This window comes from Mandrillus leucophaeus, unplaced genomic scaffold (genome assembly GCF_000951045.1).
Source record: "Mandrillus leucophaeus isolate KB7577 unplaced genomic scaffold, Mleu.le_1.0 Scaffold299, whole genome shotgun sequence".
NCBI lineage: Eukaryota > Metazoa > Chordata > Mammalia > Primates > Cercopithecidae > Mandrillus > Mandrillus leucophaeus.
In genome coordinates, this window is record NW_012103131.1 from 141,109 (window position 1) to 161,416 (window position 20,308).

General features: G+C 41.5%; 1 protein-coding gene across 1 annotated transcript in view; it reads left to right on the top strand.

Moving 5' to 3' along the window:
• LOC105544155 (deleted in malignant brain tumors 1 protein-like) overlaps positions 1-20,308 on the top strand; it is a gene marked incomplete at its 5' end in the record, with an annotated part of 221,962 nt that overhangs the window by 136,413 nt on the left and 65,241 nt on the right. The window contains 5 exon segments of the mRNA XM_011986445.1: positions 537-851; positions 5,442-5,756; positions 12,032-12,103; positions 15,210-15,527; positions 20,106-20,177. Coding sequence (XP_011841835.1) covers positions 537-851; positions 5,442-5,756; positions 12,032-12,103; positions 15,210-15,527; positions 20,106-20,177 — 1,092 coding nt within the window.

Sequence of the window (20,308 nt, forward strand, 5' to 3'; positions counted from 1 at the left end):
TTCATCCACACTCAACACTCAACACTGACAATGACATGGTGAAAATTATCCAAGAATCCAAGAGAGACTTTCTAAGCTAAAATATCAAGAAGCCCAGAGCCTGAGAGCTTCTTTCTTCTTAGATGCAGGTATTCTTGCCAGGGTGGGCACTTCTAAGAAAAGAAAAGCAAAGCCTGACATCTCATCACAGGGCAAAACTAACATGGTCCCATGGATGACCCCACCCAGAACAGGAGGGCCCTAGGAGATCCGACAGTGTTCCCCTTCTGCCCCCTCACTAACAACATGACCTTCAGGAAGCTGCTGCCATTGTCAGTATCCTATCTCCTCCCTGGTAACATGGGGACAATAACACCCTACAAGGGAGTCGTGAGCCTTAAAAAGATGTCAGCTCTACAGGGCTGAGCCCAGTGCCAGGAGGACAGATGGTGCTCAGTAAATAGCAGTTGTTACTGTGACCATGAGGAGGTGGTGGGAAAGATGACTCCCTTCACCAACACTTAAGTGGAGGTTGGGGGACTGCCTTTCTTCCAAAGACTGGCTTGCTGTGCAACTCGTGGAAGGTTCTGGAAGGAGTTCAGGATGAGTCGAGGTGTATTTTGAAGGCGTGTGGGGCACAGTGTGCGATGACCTGTGGGACGAGAAGGAAGCGCAGGTGGTGTGCCAGCAGCTGGGCTGCGGGGCAGCCGTCTCTGCCCCTGGAGAGGCCCACTTTGGCCAGGGCTCCGGCCCCATTCTTCTGGACGACATGCAGTGTTCTGGGACTGAGGCCTACCTGGGGGAGTGCTCCCATACCGGCTGGTCTACCCACAACTGTGGGCACAGGGAAGACGCTGGTGTCATCTGCTCAGGTAAATTTCTATCTTTTCTGAAAGTTGATTTTTCATTTTTTTCTGATCAATCTCTGAGGCTCATGGTTTTTCCCCAACATGAGAGAATGCCTTTGTAATGTACGATTTCATTAGTATGAAACCCCTGTCCACCCAGGCCCTCAACCACTCTTCCCAAGAAAGACACTCACTCTAAAGCCGACTCCTCTGTGATATTTCTAAAGCAACTGAACACTCTAACCCTAACCCCAGTCCTCTGTGTCTATTTCAGAAGCCAAAGATAATCATATTGGGAAGAATGCTAGATTTGAAATGAAAAGCCTTAGTCCAGCTGCAGGAAAGTTACATGATTTGTGGATCCTGATACAAAACAAAAATGTGGGCCCCCCTTTCAAAAAGTGTTAAGAATTTCAAGACAGAGACAGCAGAGCATCAATGGAAGGGCAGGGCCCATGGGACCTGGTTGAGTCTCACCCCGATGAAAATTCCTCTATGATTCCCCCTTCCCCAAACCTCATGCCCCCTTGAGCTTAATGTGGCATTTTGCACATCATTTTCCTCTTACCTAACAAGTTGAGAATGGTCGTCATGACAATCATGATAATGCCTATTGCTGTACTGCTGTGAGGACGAGGCGTCTGTCAGTTCTGATTCACTGTCTTGTCATTCCACAGCCTGAAAAGCAGGCTGCCCACAAGGCTGTGTTGATACTTCTTTTTGAGGAAATCAACCCTCTAGAAAGTGAGCAGCTGTGTCTCTGATAAACCGACTTTGGGTGATGGGGCAAGGTGTAGAAGCAGGAGGCGGAGGAGGAACAGAAAGGCTCCTCCTTGCTGCTCAGCTGCAGACAACTGTGAGGTCAGAGGGGGCGTCTTTCTCTCCCCCAATCCCCTGCCAATTCCTCCCAAACCCAACATGCTAGGAAGTAGGATTAGGTCCATTACCAAGTGGCCAGGAGCTAAGCATTCAACAATATTTACTGCCAGAGCCTGTAGAGATGCAGCAGTGAACACAACGTCCCCATTCCATGGGATGGACTTACATGTGACTGCCAGCTAGCAGGCGCCTCACCTCTCCTGCTGACTGCAAAGACAAGGGCCTGTTGTGGCTGGGACCTTTCCCACTGCAGGCAGCTTCGTCTGGACAGCAGTTAAGGGGTTGGAGGAGAACTCCGGTCCATTAAACTATCATTCCCAAGGCCTCTCACCAGCCTGCAGGGCAAAGGTGGCCCCAGGCCCTCCCACCTCCTGGACCCCTAGGTCCTGCCTTGTTATTGAATCAAGCGGGACACTGTCCAAAGCCCTTCCTGTGAGTCCTTAGCAGGCCTGTGTGGAATTTACCTTTGCCTCATGGGGGTGCTCCAGGCAGCCTGGGTGGGCAGAAAGAGGACTGCCACTCTCTTAGGCATCAAGTCCTGCACCAGGCCCCTTGGGAGGGAAGGTGGGAGACAGGGGCTGAGAACAATCTAGGTAGCAAAGTATTTTAAGTATAAATCTTGCCTCAGGCAATTTAAAAACACTCTCCACAATTTTGCCCTCCAGGGGACATTTGGCAATGTCTGGAGACATTCTTGATTGTTACAGCTTGGGTGCTACTAGCCTGTATGGGCAAAAGCCAGAGATGCTGCGAAATTTCCTGCAATGCACAGGACAGCTCCCACCACACAACTTTCCAGCCCAAATGTCAATAGTGTGAGGTGAAGAAATCTTGATTCTGCTTCAGAATCAAGCATGTGCAGTTGAATTTACTGATTGTAGTAACTATTTATTAATTAGCTGATCATTGATTAATAGCTGCATCAATAATGAAAGCAAAGTTAACTATAGTTTCTTCCCCAAGTATTAGCCTTAGTCTAATTTCTTTTCCAGTCATTTCCTCTGACTGTCTCCTCTACTGATTACAGTTAATTAAATGTATCCTGTCATTTTTGAGGTGGATAATCTCATACCAAGTGAATCTTGGGCAGATTCACTGAGTCATTATTGTAGCCTTCACAGGTCATGTGCTCCAAGCATGACAGGTCTCCGAGTGGTCTTGTCTAAGAGGCTATCTCAAAGCACAACCCTGATGTCAGTCACTGAGCTCCTTCCTGTTTCCCGAGCACCTCCTGTTCATTATCCTGTTCCACCCTTATGGCAATTCAGAGGGGGCTTGTTTTATGAGCCTTGTGTTGCAAATAGGGAAACTGGGATTCAGAGACAAGGTTAAGCAAAGTCAAAGTTAAATGCCTTGACCAAACTCGCACAGCAAATATTTAGGTCTCTGGAATCCACATCCAGTGCTCTGTCTCCCGCACCAAAATGTCTACACTCTGGAAAAATTGCCCTGCACCTAGGCAAAAATTTTCAAAATTTCAGAGTTCCGTCTTCGATGCTCTGCCAGTAGCCTCACCCTCTTCACCTACATCAGGCCTCCCCAACACGCTCACGTCCCCCAAATCCTGCCAAGCTCCCCAGGTGCAAGGAACCCCTGTGCTGAACTGCCCTAATTTACTTAAACAGGAGCTGGGACCCACCTTCTTCCATCCTTGGGGATCACACTTTCCCCAGTTCCATTTCCTTAAGTGCTCTTCCCCTCTGCCTCCAGTGATGTTGAGAGAAAGTCGATGAATGTTAATTGGGGAAATAAGTAATTGACCACACGAGTGAGAGGACTGGATGTGAATGGATTAGTCAGTTCTGCTGTTTTTCAAATACCCCCAAACAGCATGGCCCAGGTTTCCATGCCTTAAGCAGACTCTCTTTGAAATCCTTTACTTACTTTAAAAAGTCACCCAGTTTCACTTACAAGTTACAATTAAGCCACATTTATTTTAATACAAAAACAAAGTTGTAAATACTCAAAAACATTAGGTACCCTCGGTCCCTTAGGAAGACACGCCTATTTATCCTGTGGGGTCTTCTATCCCATCTCGTGGTAAGAAACTTAGAAACCCAACCCTAGTTGCACATAGTGGGCTCTTCCTGAGTGGAGTTTGCACTAAAATGTTTGCATTTCCATGAATATTGAAGAGTCAAAAGGTCTTTCCTTCCCAGATATGCCCTAAACCTTTTTGAAGTAATCATACATAAGGCAAATTCTAGGCTGAAGTTTTTCACTGGAGTCTTAGTAATGGGGCAACAGCAGATCCTTCTAGCAAGTACAGGCACTCCAGAAATTTTATCATCTCCAATAGACTCAGTTTACATTTAACTGTCTTTTTTTTCTCATAGAGCATGAAAACGAACACCTGCAAACTTTTGGTAAGAATCACACTTTACTATGTCTTTAACAGAACAGCCACCAAGGCCCCTAATCCTTTGATTGTATTTACCAACATAATGCATTGCAAGAGGTTGGGGAGTGGCAGAAAAAAAAACTGAATTTAATCAAAAGGACTCAACAAGCAAAGAGAAAAAACAGGTATCTTCCTTGCCTTTAACCATGAGGAAATCTTTGCTCCCCGAACTGTTGTCTAAATGTATTTTAGAAAATCATGGAGTGATGATATGAATATGGTTTAGTAAATTATCATGCAAAAATGTTACTAAACTCAGACTAAAGAAAATCCAAACTTTGGACACCCAAATAATGCCTCTAAGGCTGGAAAGGCAGTGACTATGGCCTCAGAACAGAGTCCCTTTGCATCTCTGTTTAGAAAATTCAGAGATTAATGAGAAAAGCACAGCCTTTATTGTTAACCTGAGTCCTTCAGCATTCTCCTTTATGAGTGTCTTAGGAATACAATTCCATAAGCATTTTGTCTTTCTGGCAGAAGATGCATTTGCACAAATAATCCAATTTAAAAGATCGATCTGTACATGACTTAGATGCATGATAAATTTCTCACTTGCCACTGATCAAAACCTACTGGATATATTTCTCAAAGCATGCCATTAGCTCAACATCTGCTCCAGGAGGCCATCACATACATGCTGATGCTTGCCCAGTAAACTTGGGTAAACTATTTTGCATGACAATGATACCTTATTTCTCTCTGCTCTTAGATGCTGAGATCCTAATGCCATTTCCTGGTGGTAAGTTAAGATTTTCTAACTTCCTGGCTGATACAGCTTGGAGGGTTATTTGCTGCTAAAGGGATGGTTATATCTCCAACCCTACAAACACTACCAAACAGAATGGTTTTATCTGAGGATCCCAATACTTTCACTTCACTCATAAATCTCTACAGGTTTTTTGTTTTTTGTTAATTCACAGAGGAAGGCTCTGTCCTTCTCCCCATCCTTCTTTGTCTATGTAACTTCTTCCTACTCCTCTTTCAAGCCTGAGATCCATTGTCATCTCTTAGGAAAGACATCTCCAAATCCCACCCTACTCCATTATATACTCTCAAAACATCATGAGATTATACTGCTTTCTAGCACTTAGCATAGTTGCGAATCTCCATGTAATTTTAGATTAACATGACTGCGTCCTCCAGACTTGCAAACTAGACTCCAAACTCTGTGACAGCCAGAGTTGGATCTGTTAGTTTAACCACAGTATCCACAGTGCTATCTATTCTGCCCTGGTGTGTGCTCAACAACTGCTTATTGCAAGGTGAAACAAATAGGTTAATACAGAATATGTGCCTTCTGCTAATATGCAGTAATCTTGTATTTTTCCCAAAAGACTGGCCACAATTGCAACTGGTGAATGGATCAGGCAGGTGCTCTGGGCGTGTGGAAGTTTTCTACCATGGCCAGTGGGGCAGGGTTTGCGATGACCAGTGGGACATGAATGAAGCTGACGTGGTGTGCCGGCAGCTGCACTGCGGGCGTGCCCTCGCAGCCCCCGCTGAGGCTCAATTTGGTGAAGGCAGAGGTGAATTTCTGCTGGATGATGTGGACTGTACTGGAAAAGAGAATTTTTTGGGACAATGTCCTCATGCTGGCTGGGGCCTGCATAACTGTGGCCCCAGAGAAGACGCCAGCATCATCTGTGCAGGTAATGGCCACCTCTCCCTCCACAGGTGCCCCTCACTGCATCTCCACTCACCCCACTGGCAGTGCTTACACCTATGTAATTGACTATCTCTGCCACTTGGGTGAGCCAAAAGTAAAGACACAGTGGTAATTTGAGAACTTCAACTTGAGCTCAGGAATTTATTAGCCACAAGATGTTGAACTGGATTTTTCATAGAGAAAAATAGTAGAAGATATTGGTGGTTCCATGACAAAGCCTAGATTTCAAAATGAATGGTGAAAGAAAACAGGAGTCAACAGTGATGTGACTCACTTTCTGGGTGTTCTTTCTTTCTTCAGGTCACTGTGGTGAACTAAGAGACAAAGGTTTTTCCCACTAAAAATTTGCAGTCAACTGAAGGTGACAAAACAAGGAGTTTGTAAATTAGAATAGCAGCAGTTTGTCTTGATTGGGAGCTCAGGCCATGACTGCTAATTACAAGTCTTTATCCAAAGAGTCATCGTCATGATCAGTCTAGGACAGGGTTTAGATCACTCTCTGTTGTAGGTGGACTGTCCTGTGCATTGCAGGCTGTTTTGCAGCATCCCTCACCTCTACCCACTAATAACAGTAGCACTCCTACTCCTGACACTATTGCTAAGTGTCCTTTGGGGGAATAAATTGCCCCTGAGAACCATTGGTTTAGATATACAAACAAATTTCCACCAAACATGTGGCTAATTTAGCATACTACCAGTGCTAACAGCATAAATTTGTGTGCCAGTGGGGAAAAAGCAAATAATTTAGCAGGTCTGACCAAGCAGTAAACTCGGTCACTTGCCAAAATTTCTAATTGTATTAAACCAGAAATACTTTATCTAAATGATATTAATATCATTAACTAGCTTTTCAAGTCCATTCAAACAGCTCATTTTCATTTTTTGTTTTTTGGTTTTTTTCCAACCCTTTTATTTTCAAAAATTATTTGGAGTTTTGGCATAGAATTTCATCAAAGCAATCTAGTCTATAAAGCTACTGCATTCAACCTAACGGTTTCGTGTGTATAATTAGTGTTTTCTCCTCTTTGGAGGCGTTATAGGGTTTGCACAGTGGACACAGTAGAGCCACAATTGAATTGAACATGTGTTACTGGACACACTATGCTAAAAAATTAATATATTTCATGGTTAATTAAAGTCACCTGAACTAAGGCAGGGAGGGTCAATGCTTTATTTCTTCTTCATTTTAAAATTAATTTTGATTTAAAGCATCTCTAGAGGCAGCTACCCTTTTCTAAGGTAGATCTTTTCTTTTCCTGTATGTTAACAGAGGCTGAGTACTTAAAGCCTGCATCAGGTAAGTTCATGCTTTTGTTTTACTGACTTGACATTTTTTATTCTAGAAGCTACCTGGGCAGGTAATGGGCAGATAATAAAGAGACAAATGGAATAAATAGTGGGAGGGACCAGTTTGCTATATTTCGACAGTCATTGTTTTTCATTTCTGCATTCCTGGGCCATTAAGATAATCCTTCCATTAAGCTGAAAATGCCGTTGGACTGCTTTCTTTGTTCTGCAAGAATTAGCTTTATTTTCACTTCAATCATGAGGGTTTTGGTTATTCTCTAATATTGCTATTTTCATTTTTCCAGTGGAATAGCTGTTAAAAACATGATTCTTATCACCAAGATTTTTAAGGAAAAAGCTTGCTAAATTGTGTTTCTTTCATTACCGTTTAGCATATGTTCTTTCCTGTCATGTGGGGTTCAGTGTGGCTGGGGAAGGGAAGTACCTGCCTGTACCTCACTCTTATGCTCTAATGTATTCACACCATTCAAGATAGCCTTTTGTTTTCCCCCCTTAAATGGAGTCTCACTCTGTTACCCAGACTGGAGTGCAGTGGCACCATCTCTGCTCACTGCAACTTCCACCTGTTAGGTTCAAGCAATTCTCCTGCCTCAGCCTCTCGAATAGCTGGAATTACAGGCGTGCACCACCATACCTGGCTAATTTTTTGTAGTTTTAGTACAGATGGGGTTTCACCATGTTGGCCAGGCTGGTCTTTGAACTCCTGACCTCAAGTGATCCGCCCACCTCAGCCTCCCAAAGTGCTGGGATTATAGACGTGAACCACCGCGGCCAGCCCAAGATAGTCTTTGTACTCTTCTTCCATTGTCCTGCTCATCTGCGTCCTCCTGTACCATCCCCATAGTGTGGGTTTTGTGAGAGAAGGAACTTTGGCAATCTTGTTTATCTCATAGCCAAGGAGAGTTCCTGGTACATAATAGGTTCTAAATAAATATTTGAGTGAAAAAAAAAAAAAATATATATATATATAACATTCTGCCACTTTTGTAAATTGTTGTTGGAAACATTATATTAGGTGTTAAAATACTCAATAAACAAAGGCAATGACTTTTTTTAGGAGGATACCACTGGAGTTTGAAGGCAGTGAGAATTCCATTACACATGATGATTTCCATCTGCCTTCAAACTCCAGGAAATTCAAAGCTTAATTGAATGATTAATACCAGCAATAGCCAAGGATTTTTTTTTAGTTGGTTGGTAATTTTTCCATTGATTTTCCTTTCATTCATATGCTTGTTAATCTTATATTTCTATTTTTCTGGTCTTGCTATGCAGATATATGTATTTTATTGTCATTTGAAATTTGTAGCAGAACATATACATATATAATTATTATATATTAAATTATATTGTATAAATTATAATACAATAGTTAATAAAATAAAATAATCTAATCTAATATATAATTATAATATGTTATAGTATAAAATGATATTAAAATATAGTATTGTATATTGCATATTATAATATGTAATATGTAATAATAGTATATATAATAACATATATAAGATTAATAGAAATGTCTGCAAAGGGTCCAGGAGGAACCAGATGATGGTCCCTGGGCCCTGAAGGAGGCACAAGCTGAGAAGACAGCTCATGTGTGGACATGCCATGGCCATCTTTACTTTGCTTCCAGTCGGTAACCACTGCCCAGGACAGGCAGGTGGCCCAAAGCGCCACTGGTAACTGGCTTGCTGTCAGTGTGTGGGCATTCTGAAGAGCCAGTATTATATGTTAAGGCTTTTCTTTCTAGGCTGTGTTAAAAGCAATCAAATCAGCAAATACAGGACTTCTGAGAGCCTGTTAAGTCCCAGGGGCTGATTTCACCAGGAATTCATGATATTTTACATTTTGTATTTTAGACCTGTCACATTAAAGGTATGTTGAAAACTAATAAAGTCAAGTCAAGTAAAAGTTATTCAATTTAATAGAATAAGAACGATTTCAATTTATTCTTACCAATAGGTGATGGAAATTCAGCAATCATATTATCAGGTAAGATAACTTGTTTGTGCTATTTTCCCCTGGGACTTTTCTGTTTTCCCACCCAATACAGGAGGGAAGTATGTGGAAGAGTGGCTATTGAGTTATTTTACTCAGTGACTTATTATAATCTGCCCCTTATAACTGAGCTTGGATGGAGATGATTTTCAGGACATCACTCCAAAAGATTCACTAACCTCTTTAAAAAAGAGAGCTAACAATACTATTTTTAAAATACTGGAAACCATTTGGAACATAGGGTTTTGTAATTATTTAATTTTTCAGTTTGGCCAGCTTCTCTGGGAGTATCCAAACTCTCTTAATTTTTATAAAGGAAATGTTTCTTTTTTTTTTTTTGGAGGAATAATAATCTGATTGCATGTAATGTTTACTTATTGTATAATTTCCCCATCGCTGCTCTAACAAAGTGCCATAACTTAGTGGCTTAAACAACACAAATTTATGATCTTGAAGTTCTAGGGGTCAGAAATCCAAAATGGGTCTCAGCTAAGAGCAGTGTCAGGCAGGATGTGTTCCTTCTAGAAGCTCTGGAAAAACAGGATCCATTTCCTGCCTCTTTCAGTTTTTAGACGTGACCTGCATTCCTTGGCTGCTGGCCAGGCCTCCATTTTTAAAGCCAGTGGAGAGATTAGCATTTTCCCATCTCTCTCTGACTCTCTTCTGCCTTCTACTTCCACTTTTAAGTACCCTTGTGATGCCATTGGGCCCACCTGATAATGCAGGATAATCTCCTAATGTTAAGGCAACTGATTAACAACTGTAGTTTCACCAGCAATCTTAATTCACCCCTTTGCTGCGGGGATAGAATGTGGATATCCTTGGGGAGGCCAATACTCAGCCTTCTGCACTCGTTTATGAAATAGATTTTGTAGTTACTGCTGCTCAGTGGTGCAGAAACGGTCACGTTATTCAGAACATACATTGAAATACGGTTACCAAACAGCAAGCAGAGACAAGAAGGGTATGACAGAAGAGGGGGAGCATCTACCCAAGTCAATCCAAAAAGAGAAGCAACTGTTCTCCATCTCCTGCATTTGCTTCTGTCAATGTTCCTTAAGGACATTATAACTAATTCCCACGGCCAGATGTGGCATGAAGTTAGGTCTGTAGAGCAGGAGAGAATGTGGGACTGTGGAGCCATAGAGAAGTTTTTTGCTAACACAACAGCAACAGAAATGTTAGGAACAAAACAGGCTTAGGAATAAAACATGCAGAACATGCGAATAAAAGTACCAGACAGTCTTCATGATCTAGACCATCAGGCCAACTCTTAGGAAGAATATTAAGACCCAAAACACAAAACCCTCATCACAAAACACCAAATACCCGCACCTGAACATTGAATCTAGGAGAGAGACAGGCCGGGGATGATTGAGCCTAATGGGATTGAAGATAGGGCGGCTAAGAGGTGATTTAGCATTACTGTCACTTACTCAGAGGTCACTTCAGAGTTGAGGCAAAACCACGTCTTGGGAAATCATAGGGAGCCCCTGGCCAAACACCCCTCCCTCAAGTTACTTACTGTTCACAGGTGCTTCTTTATTACAGTTCTACCTGCTGCCATCTCAACTCAGCTCTCTCCTACAACTGCTACACATTCAGCATCGCCAGGTAGGACACTACCACCTCCGCCACTATGGTAAATTTATTGCAGATTCTAAGTCGCATGAATGATAGTCAGTGGTTCTGCACCGTCACTAGGTACTGCTAAAAGATCACTTGAGATCAAATGATTCGAGAGGAAAGGAACAAGAGAACCCTGAGATGGTCTGAATTTCACTTTGTGTTTGATCACCTATAATTTTACTATCAAAGAACATGATCACGCAAGTCTTCTCGTTTCACATACTTTCACAAATGCAGAGTAAGAAGAAAAGAGATGGGGGAAACGTGTGTTAGAGAAGAAGATTATTAAAGATTCTCCTCATATCTTTTGATTTTAAGAAATAAACTAGAGCACCTGGCCTTATGTCTGGGAAGTATCCAACTTAGAGACGTCTAAATTACATCTCAGTGACCACCATTACAATCCATTTTCATTTGACCATGCTAGTTGATTCTGTCTCCACTTCTCCATCACCTATAACTGCTGATATTTCAATTATACCATCATATAATTCATATTCTGACAATGCTAGTAGTCATCTTTAGTAAGTCCTGAAGCCTGCACTATCCATGTAGTTACTGAGATGTGCTGTGTTTGTTAAATACACACTAGATCATTTAAAGACTCAGGAAAATGGATAGTTGTCGTTCTATGGGTGTAAGCTTTCAGTTGTGCAACATGAGTAAGTTCTAGAGATCTGCTGTGTAACATCCTGCCAAAGCTAACGCACAGTACTGTGCACTTCAAAATTTGTTGTGGGTAGATTTCATGTCAAGCGTTCTTACCACACACCTGAAAGAGACATAGGGAAACTTTTGGAGGTGAAGGATATGTTTATTACCTTGGTTGTAGTGATAGTATCACAGGTGTGCGCTTGTATCCAAACACTCAAGCTATACACATTAAACTTGCACAGTTTTTTGATCTATCAATTATACCTCAAAAATTGTTTTAAGAAAGACAATACTTTTAAAAGAATGCAGCCCGGGCACGGTGGCTCACTCCTGTAATCCCAGCACTTTGAGAGGCCGAGGTGGGTGGATCATGAGGTCAGGAGATTGAGACCGGTCTGGCCAATATAGTGAAACCTCATCTCTTCTAAAAAATTCAAAAATTAGCTGGGTGCCGTGCTGCATGCCTGTAATCCCAGCTCCTCGGGAGGCTGAGGCAGGGGAATTACTTGAACCCGGCAGGCGGAGGTTGCAGCTGAGTCAGGAATCGATGCTGCATGTTTGACTGTGACCTTCAGGCCATGTCTGTTTTCAAACTTTTGGCGTTCTAAAGTTGGATTTAGGGTATGTCCTAACTATTAGGGCTGCCTCTGTTTGTTCCTGTAACAGGTGCTGGGTTATCTGCAACCACAGCCACAGCAGAGCCTGTGGCCCTGCCATCCACACCCGTGCCCCTGGCAGGTAAGTGCTTGGGAAAATGGGGGAAGGAGCTCACATTTATGGAACAACCATAATGTGATAAGCAGAGAATCAAATGCTGTCACTAGTCTATGCTCACAACCACCTACAAGTGCTATCTTTTCCCCCCACCTCACCTCACTGTTTCATAAAATGAAGCACAGAAAATTTTCCTAGCGTCACCCAACTAGAATGTGGTAGAGCCAAGATTTGGGCACAAATATGTCTGACTCCAAGCCCATGTGACTCTGCTTAGCCAGTTGCCTTTGGTGGTGGGACAGTATTCTCCAAAGCTACCTTTGGGCTAATGGGGGAAGAGAATATGCTTGCAAGCCTAATTGCTATGTCCCAGGTACATCAAGACTATAACTGGGAAATCAGGGAGTCAGCTGCGAGTTGTCACCTACTCTATAGCTTTTAATGTGAAATTCCTAATTTATATTTTCCATTGTAACAATTAGGCAAGATTTATCCTTTTATTTTACCTGATATTGTATATCAGGTGTGAACCCAAATCCCAGTTCTTTCTTTCTCACCTGGGTAGAACGGCTTATACATCTGCTTTACAAAGAAAGAAAGCTCGTTATAGCGTTCTGACCTGTTAAGACTGGTTTTGCAGTAACTCACATCAGTAGTAACTCAGTTTGACTGGGCCAAGCCTAATGGTGTGTGTGCACGTCTGTGTTTTGAATAAATACTATGGTGGAAGTTTAAGGCTGTGTAGATGCGCTAAGCTAGCCTTACAGTCATTCTGCTACCTCCTCAAAAAACACTACACAGCAGGCAGAGGTCTCTCCTCCATTTCAGGCCTCCACTTGGGCCACTTTTTGACATTCTGGGCCCCTAGGAACTTTTGCCTTCAGGGACCCCTACCTCCATCAAAAAAAGTATATTTGTATACACACAGATATGTTTGTATATGTTCTATTTTATGGTTGTGTTGGTATAAAGACTATATTGTAGTCATTTCTTCTGATTTTAAAACAAATGAAGGCATGTTTGGGGGGGGCCCTTAAAAGTCACGTGGACCCCACTGTGCCTGCCACATCCAACAGAGGCGTCTGTCCTGCTCTTCTCCATTCTTCCAAGTAATGAATACGTTCAGACCCACTGGACTCCAGCACCACAAGGGCATTTCGAGAGGAAGAACACGATGCATTTGCCCACCATGAGACTGCTTCAAATCAGGGCATGGGGTGGATTCTGACTTATTTCATAGCCTCCTTGGGGGCAGAACCGATGGACTGTGGTGAGAGCTGTCCTAACCTTATGCCCTCCTTGGAGCTGAGCCATAGGCGGTCTGCCCAGTTGTCAGTAGTGCTGCACAGTGAGCTGGCCCCATTTTCAGACACAGGTTGCTCACAGGAGCTTTGTTGAGAAAAGAGGTTCATTTTTTATGCATAGTTCCTGGCAGGGTTGAGTTGTAAACAGTAGGTAATGGTCACACTGAATAATGTGAGTAGGAGTGGGTTGTTTATGAAATGGAGGCTGCCGACTCAGAAGAATTGGAGCCTGTAAAGGGGGGATTAACCTAGAATCTCTCAGAAAATCTTCCTCACCTTCTCTTCTGAGCATAATCTACTTATGATTATCATAACGACTCATATTTCCACTACATTTTTCCTCACATATATTTTCTAACTTGTTCTCAAAGCAACCCATATGTTAGATATGAAAAATATTTCTGCATTGGATTACTGATGTTATGTTATATTGTATTGTATTGCACTACTACTCCTATTTTGTAAGCTAGAGCACTGTTAACATAATGAGTCACAGACTCTCAAACTTTTTGTTTAATAAATCTAATGGAGTAGTAGGTTCTATTTTTTACTTCTCCCATTGGCTTAAGAAAGAAGCCTCACCAGTGTTTCTAGAAAATTCTAGAACACAGAAGGTCAATATAAATATCATGATCAGGGCAATAAATTACTAAGTAAAACAATCACCAGAATTCCAGATTTTTTAGAAGTTTAACGATTACTTTCACTAGACATAGAAATAATCTGAGACTATTTCTCCTTTGTTTCCTCCATCTTATCACTGATTAAAGCCCTTAAGGTGTAAACTCTTCATTATAGAGCCTTGCTCATGATAGGCATTAAGTGAATATTCTGTGATTTAAAGTACAACTGTGATGGCAGCAAAGAAAAGAAATGTCTTTAGTGCTAGAAAGAATACTCTGTAATTTCCAGTCTGGGACATTCCCCCATACCAAGGCGACTTCCACAGAAAGACTAGCCAGCGTCCACTGGGGCATGGCTGAGAGGACTCCCCAGGTCAGGGGTCCTCTGGAGTTCTTGTGCCATGTGTGGGCTCAGGTGACATGTGTAAGTTGGGAGCCCAGGGATCTGGCATTGTCTCTCTAGACGTCTAATTCAACTGCTCACCAGGGTCTTCTGGCCTCCTTGAGGCACTTCCAGGGAGGAGTTTCAGCCCAGATTTTCCAAGACCCATAGAACTTTCTATCTGCGTAACCCAAAGGAAATACCCTTTTTGTTACACATAAAGGTAGAATAAGCACTTCTCTCCCTCAGATCTTATTCTGTTCCTTGATCTCAGGTCTTTGAACGAAAGCCAGAACATCCTACAGGCTATATCAGCTCTCTACTCTGCATGTAAACTGACCCAGGCAAGAGGCACAGGGCTCAGCTTGAGAGAAGGAAGGAGAAGGGTAACTTCAGGGAGGAAAATGCATATAACAAAGTTCACTGGCCTTAGAAAGCCACATGGAATACTAATCCATCTACCCAGTTCCAATTCACATTGCCACTTTGACCCTGAGAAAGTTAACTTGGACTTTCTGAGTCTCACTTTCTTCATGTGAAAAACAGTTAATAATAGACCCAACAAGAGAGATGTAATGGTCAAATAAGATCAAGCTTATAAAGTACTTAGGATGGCACCTGCTATTGGTAATCACCCATGAGATGTGAGTGGTAGAATTTATGATTATTATTGTTACTATTATTCTTCCTACAAAATAATATTTATGGAAGATATAAGTATTATGACATCAGCAACATATCAGCCCAACATGATAAGACTAAGGCAATGTCCTGACACCAAAGGCCACTCCCCAGTGCACCCCCTTCTTGTGCCTCCCCAGGAGCCTGGATGGAGGTGAGGCTGCTGAACGGCACAGGGAGGTGCTCAGGCCGCGTGGAAGTTCTCGTCCAGGGCACGTGGGGCACGGTGTGTGATGATCTCTGGGACCTGGCCGAGGCCACCGTCGTGTGCCGCCAGCTGCAGTGTGGCCAGGCTCTGGCAGCCCCCACAGGAGCCCACTTTGGGGCAGGTTCTGGGAAGATCTTACTGGATGACATGCAGTGTGTGGGCAGTGAGAGCCACCTGGGGCAGTGCATGCATGGGGACCAGGCCAGGCACAACTGTGGGCACCTGGAGGATGCCAGTGTCATCTGCACAGGTAAGGGGCAGTTTTCTGAACAAGAAGTCACTTCTTTGTTTTTCCTTCAAATAATACTCAATGATTGATTTTACTAAGTATTATATTATAAATAGCACTGTAAATGTTAGGATGTTGATTTTTCTTTTGATCATCAGGTGCTGGCAATTCACCAGGTCCCACTCCAGTCACAGAACCTGGAGCTGTCACTCCATCATACACACCATCAAGTTGGTTCAAGATTTGTGTCTCTTGCATAAGCCAAGATGGCACAGCCTGATAGAGCATGGTGTTACTTTTAACCTATCTGTGTCTTTAAATTTATTTATTTACTTATTGAGATGGAGTCATGCTCTGTTGCCCAGACTGGAGTGCAGTAGTGTGAACTCACTGCAACCTCTGCCTCCTGGGTTCAAGCAGTTCTCCTGCTTCAGCCTCCCGAGTAGCTAGGACTACAGGTGCACACCACAATGCCTCGCTAATTTTTTGTATTTTTAATAGAGATGGGGTTTTGCCATGTTGGCCAGGCTGTCTCAAACTCCTGGCCTCGAGTGATCCACCCTCTTCAGCCTCCCAAAGTGCTGAGATTACAGGCATGAGCCACTGCACCCAGTCATATCTTTAAATTTAAAATGGAGTTCTTTTAGGTAGGCTATACTTGGATTTTGCTTGTTAAAAATCCTATTTGAAAATCTCTGCCTTTTATTTGAGGTGTTTAGACCATTTACATTTAATATGATGACTGACAGATACAGCTTACCAGTTATCCATTGCTGTATAACAAATTACCCCAAATTTTTATTTTAGAATGACAGATATTTATTAGTTAGTTTCTGTGGGTCATGTATCTTATTAGCTTAGCTGGGTGGTCCTGCCTCAGGGTCTTTCATGAGGTTATAGTCAAGCAGTCGATCAGGCATACGGTCAAGAATAGGACTTTTTTCCAAGCTCACTCACATGGTTTATTAGTGTCTTCTCTTCCTCATGTGCTTTTTTACTCAGGACTTGAGTTTCTTGATGGCTTCTAACTGTAGGCTTCTCTCAATTCCTTGCCACATGGGCCTATCCATAGGACTGTGAACAAAATAGAAGTTGACTTCCACCATAGCAAGTGATGAGAGAGAGACAGAGAGAGAGCTCAAGACAGAAACCACAGTCTTTTATAATTCAATCTTAGAAGTGACATGTCATTGTTTTTGCTGTATACTATTGATCAAAAGTGAGTTATTAAGTTCAATCCAAAACACAGGGAGGGAAAGCAAACCCTACCTCTTGAAGGAAGGAATATCAAATAATTTGTGAGTATATTTTAAAAATCACCACTGTTAAGTTTAAATCTACCGTTGTGATATTTGTTTAAATTTACCGTTTTGCTCATTGTTTTCTATTCATTCCACCTGTTCTTTTTTACCATGTTTTTGTCTTCTTCTTCTTTTTTTTTTTTTTTTGGAATTTATTGTTCCATTTTGTCTACTTTTTTTTGTCTGCTAGGTACAATTTTATTTTAAGTGGTTACTTTAAGATTTATAACAAACATCTTTTCTATGTGGCATCCTGTTTCTTCTGCCTGAAAGACTACCTTTAACACATCCTGTAGTGCAGGTCTACTGGTGACAAATTATTTCACCTTTTCTGTGCCTGAAAGCATCTTTATGTCATCTTCATTTTTTAAAGATAATTCTCCTGGGTATAGAAATCCAGGTTGACCTTTTTGTTTCAATGCTTTAAAGATGTTATTTCACTGTTGTCAGAATTTCATTCTTTTTGTCAAGAAGTCTATTGTCATTATCACCTTTTTTCTCTGTATACAGTGTTTCATTTCTGGCTGCTTTTAAGATATTCTATCTATCATGAATTCTAATCTATTTGGTTACAACATATGTTGGGATAGTTTTCTTCACGTTTCTTCTGGCTAGAGGTCATTGACTTTCATGAATCTGTGAGTCACAGGTTTTTAAAAATCAAATTTAGAAGTTTATCTCTTCAAATATTTTGTTCCCATCTTTTCTCCTTTCCTTTACGGACTCCAATTAAACATACATTAGGTTACTTGAAGTCGTCTCACAATTCCCTGGTGCTCTGCTCATTTTTTTTTAGTCGTTTTTTTCCCATGGCATTTAGCTTTGGATATGTCTTCAAGTTCACTTACTTTTTTCTCTGCAGTATCTAATCTGCTGTTAATCATATCCAGTGTATTTTTCATCTCAGGCATTATTGTTTTCTTCTTGAGAAGTTTAATTTGGGTCTTTTTTATATCTTCCATATCCCTACTTTTCATGTTCCATCTTTCCTCTACCTTCTTGATTGTATGATATAATTATTGTTTTCATTCTCTAGTGTAAAAATTATATATTTTTACCATTTCTTGTTCTGTTTCCACTGACTTATTCTTCCCATCATGGGTCATAGTTTTCAGTTTGTTTACATCCTTGGCAATTTTCTACTGGATACCAAATGTTGCCATTTACCATTTTGAGTATGAGTTGTTGTTTATTCTCGATCTTACTTTAAATCACTCAAGTTACTTGGAAACAGTTTGGTCCATTTAAGCCTTGTGATTAAGTTTTGTTAGGCAGGAGTACAGCAAACTTTAGTATGGAGCTAATTTTCCCCACTACTGGGCAATACCCTTCTGATTGCCATACCCAATGCCTCATGGATTGCCTGGTTTCACTCTGGCTGGTAGGAAAAGGAACTATTCCCATGCCTGTGCAATCACCAGAGATTGTTCCCTCTACTCCTTTTAGGCAGTTCTTACCTTGGTCATGGATATTTTCTCCACATACATCTGCTGATTAGTACTCAGATAAAAACTTGAGAGAGACTCTCCGAAAATCTCTGGAGCTCTCTTTGTGGGCAACCTCCAGTACTTCCCAGTGAATTCTAGCCACTTTGTTTTCCCTGAATTTTCAGATCCATCTTTTGAAGAAGTCTGCCAGGATCCACCTGGGTTCCACTTCCCTCTGTTATGCGCTGGAACTCTAATTAATAATCTAGGGTAATTATAGGACTCCCCATGTTCATTCACTCTCTCTTAGTGATTGCTCTCCTGTGCTGCCTGTTGTCCAAGATCAGAATTTTGTCTGATTTCTTAGTTGTTTCATGTGGAACAGTAAATCTGCACCCAATTATGGTAGTTTTCTATTGCTGCCATAACAAACTGCTACAAATTTAGCAGCTCTAAGCACCATCAATGTGTCATTTTTATAGTTCTGTAAGTCATAAGTCCAGTGGGCTTAGTTGTTCTGTTTCAAGTCTTAAAAGGAAAAATCAAGATGCCAGTAGAAATCTGAAGGAGAATCTATTTCCAGGCTCACTGGGGTTGTTGGCAGAATTCAGTTACATATAGTTGTACAACTGAGGTCCCTGATTCCCTGCTGACTGCTGGATGGGAGTTGTTCTTAGATTTTAGAAGTCACTCACATTGCCTAGCTCATGACCCCTTCATCCTAAAGCTTGCATCAGTGAGTCAAGTCATTCTCATGCTTTTTAAATGTCTCCTGCCTCTTCTTCTGCCATACCTCTCTGATTTCAGCCAGAAAAGATTATCTGCTTTTAAGAGCTCATGTGATTCGATTGGATGCACCCAGAAAATCCAAGATAATCTCCCATTTTGTGATCTGTATCCTTAATCACATCTGCAAAGTCTCTCTGTCATATCATGTAATTTATTTGCAGATTCCAGGGAGTAAAACATACACATCTTATGGAAGTCAATATTTAACCGCCCAACCAGTTACTACATCTGACACGGAAATCAAAGTCAGATTATTTTATTATAAAATGTACTAAAAACAATGAAAATGTCAAGAATAGTGTAATGAACAATTGAGTACTCACTAGTAGATTCTATCGAATATTAATATTTTATTATAATTATTTTAGATTTTTAATAAAACAACACAGTAATTAAATGATATTTTATGAGTTAGTAGAATATAAATGGAGGCTATCTTATTTTGTTATGTGAGCCTCCCATGGTTTAAGCTACTAAGAGTTCAAGTAAATTCAGCAAACATCTAGAAATAAACCAAAAGCTTTAATCATTTAACTAAATATATCTGGTTTGTTCCTAAAAGGAATAGACAGAAAATTTTATGGATGTTTAAAGGGTTAGAATGTGTTAACTAGGTGAAAGTTCTAAAAGTACTGTATTTTCCATCCCATTATGCTCTAACTAGTGATAGATGAATGTGGTAGAGAAGGGAGAGTGGGTGATCCTCCCTACCTGAATCTGCCTCTTGGGGAGCCAACCAAAACACTGACTGGACACATTTGAGCCCAGTCATACTCTTTGGGCTTGTTGTCAGAAGTTTTCCCTTCCATGTGTAGCTAGGAGGTATCTAGCAATGAACAAGGCCTCTCTTTGTTTTATACTCACAGGTCAAGCCCTGTTATTAGCTGTGCCCACCACAAAGCCTGAGTGCTGATCATATTCCTGCAAATTCTTCTCGCCTCTGAGAAGCTAAGTCAGGAGCTGATGTTGCATATTTGACTGTGACCTTTAGGCTGGGTCTATTTTCAAACCTTCATCTCTCTAAAGTTGGGTTTAGAGGATGTTCTAACTATTAGGGATGCCTCTCTTTGTCCCTATGACAGGTGATGGATTATTTGCAACCATAGCCACAACAGAGGCTGTGACCCTGCCATTCACACCCGTGCCCCCAGCAGGTAAGTCCTTTGGAAAATGGGTGAAGGAGCTAACATTTATGAAACAACCATGATATGTCAAGCTTATATCATGCATTATCTTATTTGTTCCTCTTGGTTATTATTCCCCTTTTACAAGCTAGGCACCTGAG